The sequence below is a fragment of the Gouania willdenowi genome, chromosome 5 (genome assembly GCF_900634775.1).
Source record: "Gouania willdenowi chromosome 5, fGouWil2.1, whole genome shotgun sequence".
Lineage (NCBI taxonomy): Eukaryota > Metazoa > Chordata > Actinopteri > Blenniiformes > Gobiesocidae > Gouania > Gouania willdenowi.
In genome coordinates this window covers 900,702-914,517 of record NC_041048.1, presented here as the reverse complement: position 1 = coordinate 914,517, position 13,816 = coordinate 900,702, and the positions used below count along the sequence as shown (strand labels likewise).

General features: G+C 36.2%; 1 protein-coding gene across 2 annotated transcripts; it reads left to right on the top strand.

Moving 5' to 3' along the window:
- The first annotated feature begins 1,343 nt into the window (after positions 1–1,343).
- LOC114463592 (butyrophilin-like protein 1) lies at positions 1,344–13,105 on the top strand. Of its 2 annotated transcripts, XM_028447248.1 has the most exons (7): positions 1,344–1,464; positions 3,031–3,321; positions 6,161–6,190; positions 6,863–7,141; positions 8,635–8,931; positions 12,626–12,751; positions 12,830–13,105. In XM_028447248.1, exons 1-7 carry the CDS (start codon positions 1,395–1,397, stop codon positions 12,865–12,867), a joined length of 1,131 nt encoding a protein of 376 aa, XP_028303049.1. In that variant the 5' UTR covers positions 1,344–1,394; the 3' UTR covers positions 12,868–13,105. The 2 variants fall into 2 exon arrangements, with proteins under 2 accessions (XP_028303049.1, XP_028303050.1); XM_028447249.1 differs by lacking the exon at positions 6,161–6,190.
- The last annotated feature ends 711 nt before the right edge of the window (positions 13,106–13,816 follow it).

Here is a 13,816-nt window from a genome sequence, read left to right as displayed (position 1 = left end):
GGTTACATCATCATATTAACTTAGGCTAAATCACCATGGTAACAGGCTACATCATCATATTAACTTAGGCTAAATCACCATGGTAACTTATGTTAAATCATCATATTAACTTAGGCTACATCACCATGGTAACAGGTTATGAAGTGGATCAGATCTGAGCGACTACTTAAGCCCCGCCTCCTGACCAATCAGAGTAGATCCTGGTTGGTGCAGATCTGACAGTTGACTTTAGAAAAGAAAGATTATTAATGAATTAATCATTTAACAGCTTCCTGTCTGTGTTCTTTACTTCCTGTTTGTTTTTGGTCTGAATTATGGATTTTAATTCTTCCTTTTTTTACAGAATTATTCCTCAATAGTGACGTAAGTTGCTCTCCACAGTTTCTCTGTGATTGTGATTGGTCTGACGCTGCTAACTCCGCCCCCTGTCACAGGAGCCTCAGGTAGCCAGGCTGAAATGACCTGGGTTAGTGCGCGTGTTTATATCCTGCTTTATAGTACAGAGCGTGTTTGGTTAGCTGAAGCTAACGCAGAGATATCAGGATTTACTGATCTAGGATAAACTGATCTGACTCTGGGTGTTAATACTTTCTGAGTATAAAAACTGATTGTAGACCAGTAATCTGATTACATTCTGATTACATTCTGATTACATTCTAACCTCAGCACATTATCAGATTATATTTTCATGTCCAACGTGTCAGTAAACAAACATTCTCACAGTTTGAGACAATTTCTGTTAATTAATTCTAAATGTAATTATGGTGCAGATATGTTTCCATAGTTACAGTTCTATGTACAGTTCTACACATACGTAGGTAACAATTATTAAAATATGTTTTTATAAATATATGTTATACTGACACAAAAAAGGTCAGACTCCCAAAACCAAAATATTAAAACTAATATTATCATTGATTAGGAAGCCTAACAGGGTAATCAATAGATGATAGATATTAGTTATTAGTGTCATTTACAGTTCATTTAAGACCTGTTAGCATTAGAGATGCTAACAGGAAGCTAACACAAGAGGAAGGTTCATTTTTATTAGGTTATTTATTTCAGGCTCAGTAATTGTGATGATTTGTAATTGAACTTTAGTAATTGAGAACGTAATTGTAATTGATTTTTTGAGGATAAAAATAATTGTAATTGGAAAAAATGCTGGTCACTGTAATTGTAATTGAATTGTAATTGAACATGGGTAACTGAAGACATCATTTTAACTTAAAAATGTAATTGAGCCCAACCCTGGTGATGATGATGATGATGATGATGATGATGATGATGATGAAGAGGACTTTGAAAGTGAAAGTGTGTGACAGGGGGCGGAGCTACAGACTCCTCCTCCTCTCTGAGGACAGACGGTCAGTCCATCTTCCTCATCCTCAGACATGGAGCTGCTCTGTCTGCTGAGCGCGTGCGTGTTCTCTGTGCTCGGACTGTCCGCGGCTGCTGAGGCCGGTAAGATGCGCGTGCACGGTTACCGGGCGTTTCCTCCATCACAGACTATACGTTACGTTACTTTGGTTTTAAATTATCAATGACGTCACTTTAATGCGGGTTTTTCTTGGATCGTTTCTAAGTCGTTTTATTTATGTTGTTTGTTGTTTAGTGTTTATTTTTAGTTGTTTTAATTTGTTTGTTTAGTTTTGAAAGTGTTTTTTTTTTTTTTTAACCTTATTATCATAGTTTTACTAATGATTCCATTGGATCAGAGAATAATCAATTATACCAGGTTTGAAGACACAGAGAAGCTTAAATTCTATCATCAGAAGCTGAAATATATATATATATATATATATATAGAAAAACAATTCATCCACAATTAAACAATGATTGCTGAAATATAGTAGATATTAAACTTCAAGAAAACTAATAATAGGACAGTTTAGAAATCAAAATTCCATACATACGTTTTTATGATTGAATTTGGTTTGATTTCCAAAATTATCATATTTGGGGAATAAGATAATGATAAGATATTGATATATATTAGTGTATTTTGAAGGAAAAACACTCCCCAAAAAAGAGAAAATGTAGAACGTGAGAAATTTGTTAAGAATTAATTCTGTGTTTTAAAAAATATATTTTTAGTTTTTTATATTTTTATGTTACTAGTGAAAAACTATAAACAATAAATTATTATAGACACAGAGACAAGCTACAATAAGCTCATATAAAGAATTTACAATATTCACCAGTGGTGAAATTATCCAAAGTTTGGGTCCAAAATAAAAATGAAGAATTCTTATAAAGAAAAGTAGTTTAATATCCCAATAAACAGTAATATCTATACTCTAAATTAAAACACATCAGATTTTTTCTTACATTCACATTATGAATCAATAATAATAGTAAATAAAGTATATGTTCATATTTCCAGAGCATGTGAGTCTAGAACCAATGTATATCTGTGACTAATCATTAGTGATGTGAACAGTCTATGTTCATAGCTCTAAGCTGATCACATTACAGGGAGCTGAGACATATGCTAAGTAGTTTACTGAAGACCCAAACATGTTCCAGACCCAAACACACACTGACTTAGTGACTATTTAGAGGAGCTGACATGTCCACCAGATATGATGTATAGCAGATCTATTTCTATATTCTGAGAGAGTGGGTGGAGCTTATTACTATACCATATTTACCTTTATATGTGATGGAGTTATAGACATATTGAAAGATGAACATGGAAGAACAATAAGGACACACCCCCTCACTATATTATCCATATCTATAAAGTATTGATCAGATCAAACTAAACATTTACAGTGTAAATATTAGATATTCATGGAACAATTCGTAAAAATTTCAGATTTTTTGAGACAGAAGTACGTGGGACATTTCTTGAAATTTATGTTTGGACGTAACGAAAAAAACACACAAACTGCTGTAAAAGTATTTGTGGTTGATGAAATTTTTTCTTCAAAGTATGAAGTGTGTTTGTTATTATTATTATTATTATTATTATTATTATTATTATTATTATTATTATTATTATTATTATGTTTGTGTGTCCTACAGAAAAACTGGTGAAGAAAGAAGACGAAGACGTGGTGTTGCCGTGTTCTGTTCCGTTCAGCGTCACGGACCAATTGTTCGACTGGAAGAAAGTCAGTCACTCAGACATCTTTCATTACCAAAAAGGCACTTATAATAACTTTAGAGGTCCAGTTTTTCACTTTGAAGATGAGCTCGAGTCGGGCAACGCCTCGGTAGTGATCAGGAAGGCTCAGGTGACGGACAGCGGGAATTACACCTGTAACTTCCCAAACCACCCGCCCATGGAGAAAGCCCACATTGATCTGACAGTGGGTGAGTGTGTTCACACACACACACGTCACTAACACGTTAGAAACATACATGTAGATTAGAACTGATTCATATTAAATAGTCTCTGAATCTCTAACTCCACCTTTTAGGAGACAGGACAGAATCCCAGTTTCACATTACAAAATAATAATGTATAGATAAATCCATATCAGAGATGGACAACTGGTGACCTGGGGCCACATGACCAGAGAAGAACAAAATATTTGAGTTTTTGGAATCATTTTGTGTATTTTTGTAATTGCTTTGTGTATTGTAGGTCACTGCCCATGTGGTGACTTACAGTTCCCTCACCCCTGTCCCCCCCATGTTCAATGTGATTGTCTTTTCATGTTCTTAGACAGGATGAAACTGTGCTAATTGCCCCATGGGGATGAATCAAATTTTTTTCTGATTCATGTAGCAGCAAGCACCTCAATGCTAACAATGTAGCAGCTAGCACCTCAATGCTAACAAGTAGCAGCTAGCACCTCAATGCTAACAAGTAGCAGCTAGCACCTCAATGCTAACAAGTAGCAGCTAACACCTCAATGCTAACAATGTAGCAGCTAACACCTCAATGCTAACATGTAGCAGCTAACACCTCAATGCTAACATGTAGCAGCTAGCACCTCAATGCAAACATGTAGCAGCTAACACCTCAATGCTAACATGTAGCAGCTAACACCTCAATGCTAACATGTAGCAGCTAGCACCTCAATGCTAACTTGTAGCAGCTAGCACCTCAATGCTAACATGTAGCAGCTAGCACCTCAATGCAAACATGTAGCAGCTAACACCTCAATGCTAACATGTAGCAGCTAACACCTCAATGCTAACATGTAGCAGCTAGCACCTCAATGCAAACATGTAGCAGCTAGCACCTCAATGCTAACATGTAGCAGCTAGCACCTCAATGCTAACATGTAGCAGCTAGCACCTCAATGCTAACTCGTAGCAGCTAGCACCTCAATGCTAACATGTATCAGCTAGCACCTCAATGCTAACATGTAGCAGCTAACACCTCAATGCTAACATGTATCAGCTAGCACCTCAATGCTAACATGTAGCAGCTAGCACCTTAATGCTAACTTGTAGCAGCTAGCACCTCAATGCTAAATTGTAGCAGCTAGCACCTCAATGCTAACATGTAGCAGCTAACACCTCAATGCTAACATGTATCAGCTAGCACCTCAATGCTAACATGTATCAGCTAGCACCTCAATGCTAACTTGTAGCAGCTAGCACCTCAATGCTAACTTGTAGCAGCTAGCACCTCAATGCAAACATGTAGCAGCTAACACCTCAATGCTAACCATGTAGCAGCTAGCAGGGGCAATGGTCCTAGTGGAGCAGACAGTGTCTCCAATCCACACTGACACTCAGACAGGGTTCAGAACCAATAATAAATCCATGAGTAACAAATGAACAAAGTCAGTGATAAATGATTGTAGTGACAGTCGACCACTCTGTGGTAGAGGATGTGGGCGGGGCTAGGCGGGGCTAGAAGCGCTGCTACAGATAGCATCGTCTGACCCAACTTATCAACTGTTATGTAGAAAAACTATTTCAGACTAAATTCATCATCTTCATCAGTTGTTCTGTTTATTTCATGATATTTACAGGTATTATAAATATTTTACACTGTTCAGTTTATATTTCTCTGGAATGTTCTGGACTAAGTCATGTTTTTATTTTAATACAAAAATACATTTGTTTTAGAAAGTTTACTTAAAATCCAGCAAAGTATGAATATACTGTAGCTTAGTTAAAGATGAAAAAGATAACTCTGTCCTGTTAAATCTATGTTTGCAGAGGCATTTATTTATTTTTTTTCTTCCTGGTTTTACACTGCCTTCTCTGTTTAGGGAAACCAGTTTCGTTTTTGCCCTCACCTCCTCCTGTTTTTTTTATCTCTTTTTAACCTAAATATGAGGGCGCCACAGATGGCTGCTCCAGTGTGTTGATGTGTATCTTTTGCTGCAACTACCAAGTCAAATTCCTTGTATTGTTCTAAACTGTACCTGGCCAATAAAACTAATTTTGATTCTAAATATAAGTTAGTGCTTTGTGAACAATGCAATCATATTATTCTTTATTCATATTACACATTATTTTAGCACTCATTGATGGAAATAATAAATACTATTTAGTTGTTTAAACTCATTTATTGTTTTCATTGATTCAGTCAGATACTAACATACATTTAAACTAGAAAACATTGTTTTTCGTGTCTAATATTGTGATGTGTCTCAACCTCTGCTTAGAAGAAGCTTCAGTATTTAAATGTATTAAATATTGGTTCGTATGCAGTGTTTGCTGGTGTCATCAAAACATCCTTTTTTGACAGAGTTGTTTTGGAGTAAAAAAGTGTTTTGTCCGAAAATCAAAAACTCACTTTTCAGCCAAAAATCATCAGTGACTGAATTTTCGATGCGTCACTAGTTTTGTTGTCCTTTAATGTGTTTTTTCTTGTCGTTTTGCGTGTTTTTGGAGTCATTTTGTGTGTGTACTTTGTGGGTCGCTCACAATAAAGCCAAGGGCCGCATGTGGACCTCGGGCCACGAGTTGCTTATATCATCAACTGTTATTGTGTTCATATTTTCACACTTTATGTGATTCAAAATAATTCACTGTAAATGTGATATAAAAGACATTATCGTAGGAATGTGTGTTGTGAGTTAGTGGCTCATGTTGTCTTATAACAATAATACATGTGACTGTAATAAATCTGAGTGAATTAATCTGTTGTACAGAATAAAGCCTGTTTTTGTTGTTTTCTTGCAGGTTTTCTTGATTGTAAGTACATTTTAACCCTAACATGTCTTTCTTTTTTCCCTTTCAGACCCAATTTTAAAGCCGAGGAACATTTCAGGTAAAATCATTTTTATCATTAAATAAAGACAAACACATCCACAAACACACTGGATATTACTGAATATTCAGCAGAAAAATATTTAATATCAACAGAAATGATTGTTTGTGTGAAATAGACGTGGTTTGAAGCTCTTTTACCGTGTTTTTAAATACATTTCATATCTGAATAAATAAAAAATACTGTAATCAATATAAACTACTCAAAAAAGAAAATAAATAAATAAATATATATGTGTGTGTGTGTGTGTGTGTGTGTGTGTGTGTGTGTGTGTGTGTGTGTGTGTGTGTGTGAATTAAATCATTATCAAGGACTAAAAGAAGGATTAAAAATGTAACATTTGGGCCAATATTTATTTTATTTTTATTTTTCTAAACATATCAAACTTAACAAATGTCAATAATTGTCCAAACAAAAGTTGTACATTCCTATTGTGAGGTGTAACAAATGTTCTACTAGTATTTTTAATAGTTATTATTTAGTTTTAATAATTTTATTGTTATCTGTCTTACTATTATTATTGTTATGCAGTTATAGATAACACACTGTATATGCTATAAAGTAATTGACATATATGTTACTTATATATACTGTATGCTACATACTTCCATATATAAGTGTATTTATATATATTTATTAATAACATCTCATGACACAGATATCTGTTCTCAGGTGCTGCTCGATGGCCTGTAATATCTCTACACAAAGCCACTAATGGAATTCTGCTGAAGTGTCGTGTTCTTGGAGCGTTTCCTAAACCTGAGGTGCGGTGGTTGGACTCCTCTGGTAACGTTCTTCTTCCTGATGAGGATCCTCAGGTTTCCTACAGAGACCATCACTACGACGTGGTCCTGAAAACCACCGTCACAGAGAGCGGACACTACAGCTGTGAGGCCACGCAGAGAGAAATACACCACCGTAACCAAACAGAGACATATGTTCTTACTCCAGGTAAGGTTCAGATCACACGTATCAAACTCAAGGTTCTGGGGCCAAATCTGGCCCTGTAGTCTAGGGGTTCTCAACATGGTCTCACCCTGTCACGTGACATATGTTCTTACTCCAGGTAAACAAAACTATTAATAACAAATATTTGGACGTTAAACAGTCCAACAGTAACATATAAATGTAAACTATGGCTGATCACTGTACAAAAGACACAATAAGCATTATTCAAATAATAAACAGTTATCTGCTCTACTGTCAGTGTTGGGTAGTAACGGGTTACATGTAACCACAATATGTAATCAGATTACAAATTATGAGTAACTGTAATCTGTTGCAGTTTAATTAGTTGGTTTATTCACCCACATGGCAACGCGATGCATTTCCCAGAATCTCCAAATGTAAATTAAAAAAACCTATTTGCGTCATCAGTCACTCAATGATGTCAGAGGATGAGCAGCAGGAGGCGGAGCCTGAGCACTCTGACGAGAACTGTTAACATTAGCTAAAACAAGCCCTTCACCACTATGGGGTCCATGAGGCGGCACCACTACAGCCCCCAGAGCAGAAGAAACACTGGGATAAACACAATATTAACAAACATCATTAATAACAATCCTAAGACTATAAAAGCAACGTTAAAATTCAGTAAAACAAACTGTGATAAATTGACTCAGTAGAATACAAAGCAATAAAATAGATAATGATTTAAAAGCTAATTTAAAAAGGTTTTTATAAACATGAATGTTCTCTGCAGTCCTGAGGTTCTCCACAGAGCGTTCCACAGATGGGGGTCGTAGAACTGGAACGACGCCTCACCGTGTGTGCGTGTCCTGACTGTAGGGATCATTAAAGGGCCAGCGTTGAAGTACCTCAGGGAAGGTTCATAGGGTAAAAGTAGTTCTGAAATATAAGAAGGACCAAGACCATTAAGACTCTTAAAAACCAGTAAGAGAACCTTAAAATGGGTCCTAAACATACTGGGAGCCATTTTAAAATGCTGTAATGTGTTTCCTCCTCCTGGTCTTCATCAGGACACGTGCTGCTGAATTCTGAAATAGTCTTTTATGAAGACCTGAAAGCAGAGCATTACAGTAGTTAATCCAACTAGTGATGAAAGCAAGCATTAGTGTCTCTGTACCCCCCTACCCCCCCCATTGTGTTCCTTGTATTTCTCTTTTATATGTCACACTTTATTATTAAATAAAACAAAATTAATTGAAACGCTGCTTTTAGTTTTAATTGGTCACTTAAAACAAATAAAAGGACAACTATGACTAGAATGCTGTCAACGTGTTTACACTGGTAAACGTTTACATGCCAACGATCCATCATTGTTTGTTTATTAGAATGATAGCAAAGCTTTGAAAACACATTTATATTTTTACAGTGTACTTCATGCCTTTGATGGTAAACAAAGTGTTTTGGTTTCAAAGCTCCTCATGACTTTCTGATCATCTACTGATCATCTACTGATCATCTACTCTATCTGTTCTCAGGTCCTCTGGTACCTCTAACAACTCAACACAAAGCCACTAATGGAATTCTGCTGAAGTGTCGTGTTCTTGGAGCGTTTCCTAAACCTGAGGTGCGGTGGTTGGACTCCTCTGGTAACGTTCTTCTTCCTGATGAGGATCCTCAGGTTTCCTACAGAGACCATCACTACGACGTGGTCCTGAAAACCACCGTCACAGAGAGCGGACACTACAGCTGTGAGGCCACGCAGAGAGAAATACACCACCGTAACCAAACAGAGACATATGTGTCTGTTCCAGGTGCTCTGGTCACTCCTCCAGGTAAGGTTCAGATCACACGTATCAAACTCAAGGTTCTGGGGCCAAATCTGGCCCTGTAGTCTAGGGGTTCTCAACATGGTCTCACCCTGTCACCCACATTTAGCCACAGCTATTCTATTGTGACCCACTTTTTTTAGAGTTCAACCAACCAAAAATATCTGCTGAAAACACACATATATAATATTATTTAAACATAAATCTATATATTTTTCTGTGCAACGTGTTTCACAGCATGCCTATCAAAAGATGAGTGTCTTTCAAAATAAAAGACAAGTCCAACATGAGCGACATTAAGTAGTTATGTATTTTTGACCAGCTGTCCACGTCCCACCAGTTGAGAATCACTGCTGTAGAGCATCAATTTCACCCACAGCAGAAAGTAAACATGACTCAGCCACAGCAAAAACACACATTTAATGAAACTCACTATATTTGCACAAGGACTCACAGTTTTAACACATGATGGCAGTCGTTTTAACCTCAAATATTTGAAAGAACTTCAAATATTTTCCAAAATTAAATAAAAATTGGTTAAAAATAATAAAAAAAAAAAAAAATCAAGGAATTTTAAGTCAGGATTCCTGTAGAGACTGATATCTGTCACTTATTGTTTGAATATTGTCAGAGCTTTAAATACTTTACACATCGTTCACATGTTAAATGTAAACTAGTTTCATTAAAGTTGAAATGTGCTGTGAACCTCTCAGTTTATCTGTAGTCGTACTGCAGCTGTTCAGGGGTGGAGCTACATTTCTACTAGTGATTAATTATTAAGTCTAATAATCACTAATATCTGGGTCTACTCTACTGTCCACACATACCGTGTCATATTTACACAGAGAGAAGTGGTCATGTGACCATGTACGTGTGACATCTAAATGTGTAAAAAGTGTTTCCATGGTGATTTTGTGACACATTTTAATATTGAAACATCTAAAATTCCTCCTCATGAAAGTGTAAAAATGTTTTAGTGACATTTGAGTGTTTTTCATAATTCTGATGTTTCCATCATCAGTTTTTATTGAGATATTTCCAACATTAACAGAAACATGATTACAGTCACAAAGACGTGCTTAGATGTTGAAATATGTTTAATTTAAGATGAATCAGTAACAGGAAGTAGTGAAGTCATTCAGTTAGTACCTATTATAGAGCCCATCCCTTATCAGGAACACTATGACCTGTACCAACAGGTTGGTTTATCTATTTATCAAACGTCTACATCACATTCTATCTACTGAGTAATTTCTCCTTTGTGAGGTCACACCCCCCACATGTTTAACCACTCCTACTGGTTTGTTTTCACGCCTAACAGGATGTGTGTGTGTGTGTGTGTGTGTGTGTGTGTGTGTGTGTGTGTGTGTGTGTGTGTGTGTGTGTGTGTGTGTGTGTGTGTGTGTGTGTGTGTGTGTGTGTGTGTGTGTGTGTGTGTGTGTGTGTGTGTGTGTGTGTGTGAGGCTAGGTCCTGTGAGGACATGTTTCACCTACATTAACTGAACCTCACTAGAGTCACTGTTGTTGTTGATGAGAAAGACTGAGAGATGAGATCAATGCATGAGCTATAAAGTATTTAATAAATAGTGTTAATTAATCATTTAGTTTGAAAGGTTAAACATGTTCATAAACAAACAGCTCCTGTGTGTGTTTGTAATGAGAACAGTATTTTTTTACTGATGGAATAAAGAAAGAAACCAACCAATGAGCAGTGAGATGGACAATAAACAGTGTGTTTATGATGTGAACTTTAGAACACTAATAATATAAAGACAGTCTATGTAGCAGGAGAACCAGCAGGAACAGGAACACCTAGTGTTTAATGTGGAAATCACCAGAGGTGTATTTCATAAAGGTTTAACAAACTCTGAGTCTATCCATAAACTCTAGGTCAACATACCCTCCATGATAAACTCTGTGTATCTGATTCATTACAGCTGGTATGAAGTGGATCAATAAACTCTGAGTATGTAAACCTTGGGTTACTGACGTACACGATAAAAAGCCATCATCAATGGATCGAAGATGACTTGAGCTGCCATGGCAACCACCTAGAAAATAGTGATTTATTCACCCTGATGGTGAAATAAGTCAGTGTTTGATGAATATGATCCTGTTCTAAAGGTGTGTTCAGTCTTCAGTGATTATAGTGATTAAATCACCTGTAATTAATAACACTTTATGATCACTTCATCACTTTATCTCTTCAGTGACGTGACGAGTGGTGAATAATAATAATAATAAAATATGTCTGAGGAGACGTGTCAGCATCATAGGATGTCTGTATAGAGAGTCCTCCTGTTACACTGGATATAAACACAGTGACTGATGCTTCATATCTAATCATTTATATTGATTTTTAATGTAATATTATCACCAGATTCATCTCTACGTCATAAAAAAAACACTGAAGTGGGACGTGAACCCGCGTCCCATTGTTTACAAGAGCAGTGTCACAATTCACTGAACCATCATAGATACGTAATGTACAGATTTAACTGTATAATAATATAAAACAATAATCAAGCCTTAAAAGTGTATTAATTTAAATGATCATCTCCTCCTTTATATTATCTACAGGTTTGTATTCAGTGAACTTTACTACAGACGTCAGTAGATGTTTTAATGTAGATCAACCTCAGTGTGTTTCACTAAATGATCTACATCTACAATGTTAGAAAGAAAACTACAGTTAGCACAAAAACATAAAGCAGCATAGCATTAGTAATGATGTGAACACGTCTGTGGTGTGTGATGTCACTAATGTGTTTCAGAGAAAAGTGTTAAGGTTTATTAAAGTGTTCAGGTGGGCGGAGCCAGGTAGAAACCCAGGGTTTCTTTGATAAAACCTGTCAGTGACCAGGTTTAGTTCATGGACAACGTTGCCATGGTAACATACTCAGCTTTATGAAACACCCCTCTGGTCCCAGAACAAACACCACTGTTGTCCCAGCAGTGAGACAAAGCTTCTTTTGCTTTCTAAACTAGTGTAGTGTCTGTAGGAAGTCTGTGTTGCTATAGAAACGTGGGAGGTTAAGTAGCTTTGTCATGCATGGTTTACATGAGAGATTTCATTCAGAATAAAAGTTAAATCCTCTTTAAAGTGACCTTGTAAACACTTAATTCCTAGTGCAAATGTAATTCTGAATAACACACACACACACGAACACACATTTTTATTATTACTCACCTTAGTTACTAACGTTGCTCACTGAGGACACCTACTGGTCAATATTTGAGGTGTTTTTTATGATATTAGATCCACTTTATTGGTTATTAAATCTTCACTCCTGTAGATTATTTTAGCTCAGGTTAATCTTCACTGATTAGATTAAACAAACTCTTTAAATTAAAACCTATTTTAACTATTTTCTAACGTCCTTCAAGCTGACAAGACACAATTTTTGCATAAAGTCATGCTTTAGACGTAGCGTGGGGGCGTGGCCTGATTTTGTGTCTACGTTCAGTTTTGTGTTTACAATAACATTTCTAGTGATTTCAACTCAGTAAACGATGCAGCTTAATCAAAACACCTAAACGCTAATGAGATGCTGGAAATGATCTTTTTTTAATTGAGGTGTTGGATCCAATCAAATACGTTCTGATCAAAATCTGGGAAATAAATCTCTGGGAATATTTATCAATAATCCAACAAACTCAGCTTCTCACTGACGTCTGTGGTTGTCTTCTTCTGTTTCAGAAAAACCCACTGGAGTCATTGTTGGAGTCATTGGAATAGTCATTGGAATAGTCATCGGTGTCATTGGTATCATTGCTGGTGTGTGTTTTGCTAAACGGCACAAAGGCAGACATGGAACTGCTAACGGTATGATTTAAAATGTTGTTTTGAGGCTTTAATCTAAGAATGTTCTGCACTACATCTAAAAAGAAACGACTCCAGCAGGTCATCCAGACGCCCCTCAGCTCATACCTCTCACCTAGAGAAGGTTGACTCCGCCCACCTCCTCCAACAGCATACACAGATCTAAAATGACTCCGCCCACCCAGTCTTCCTCCTCATTGACTTAAACCTGAATGATTTTACATTACATTTACAGGATTACAACTACATGTATCAGTTATTGATCAGTGACTGATCACATCCCCAGTGATGGACCAGGATTAGAACCATCAACACCAGGGTTGGGCTACATTATCACTGGTAATTCATTACAATTATCAAGTCATTATAATTCAAATTGTAATTGAAAAAATATGTCGCTGTTGTAATTGTAGTTAAGTTCAGATAATTAACTTTGTAATTATAATTAATTAACATTTGATAAAAACTTTCAATTACAATGTAATTAAACTCAGTTCAACTGTGATTTTGTGTGTTTTTCTTCACATTTTTCCAGTTGTTTTCAATATATTTGTGTTTTTTCTTTGGGGACCGTCTGTGATCAATGTTATTATGATTTCTGGTTTATAGAACAGTAACTAGTTTTATTAAAGAGCTGTTTTCCTGTCATTAGCAGTGATTATTAGAGGGAGGAGTCAAACAGCTTCATATCATTAGTTCTGTTGTTTTCACACATATTAAATAAACTATTTCAAAGGTTGAATAAATCACAAACCACACTGATGTTAGTGAGATAGTGACCTGTAGCATTAGAGCAAACACATGGATGTCATAGTAGGTTCATTTATAATCATCTATAACAACTAAAGGTTCAATGCCTTGCCAAAGGACACATAGACAGTATAGAGTGTGATTGAAATTTTTATGTCTTACTATAGCCTTACCTGTGTTTTTAAGGTGACTGTGGATCAGGTGGTGGAGGGGTTCAATCCCAGTCTATATTGTATATGTGTCCTTTGGCAAGGCATCAAACCCTAAGTTGCTTCAGATAAATGATTAGCCTTTAAAAAATATTTGAAAAAAATTCAG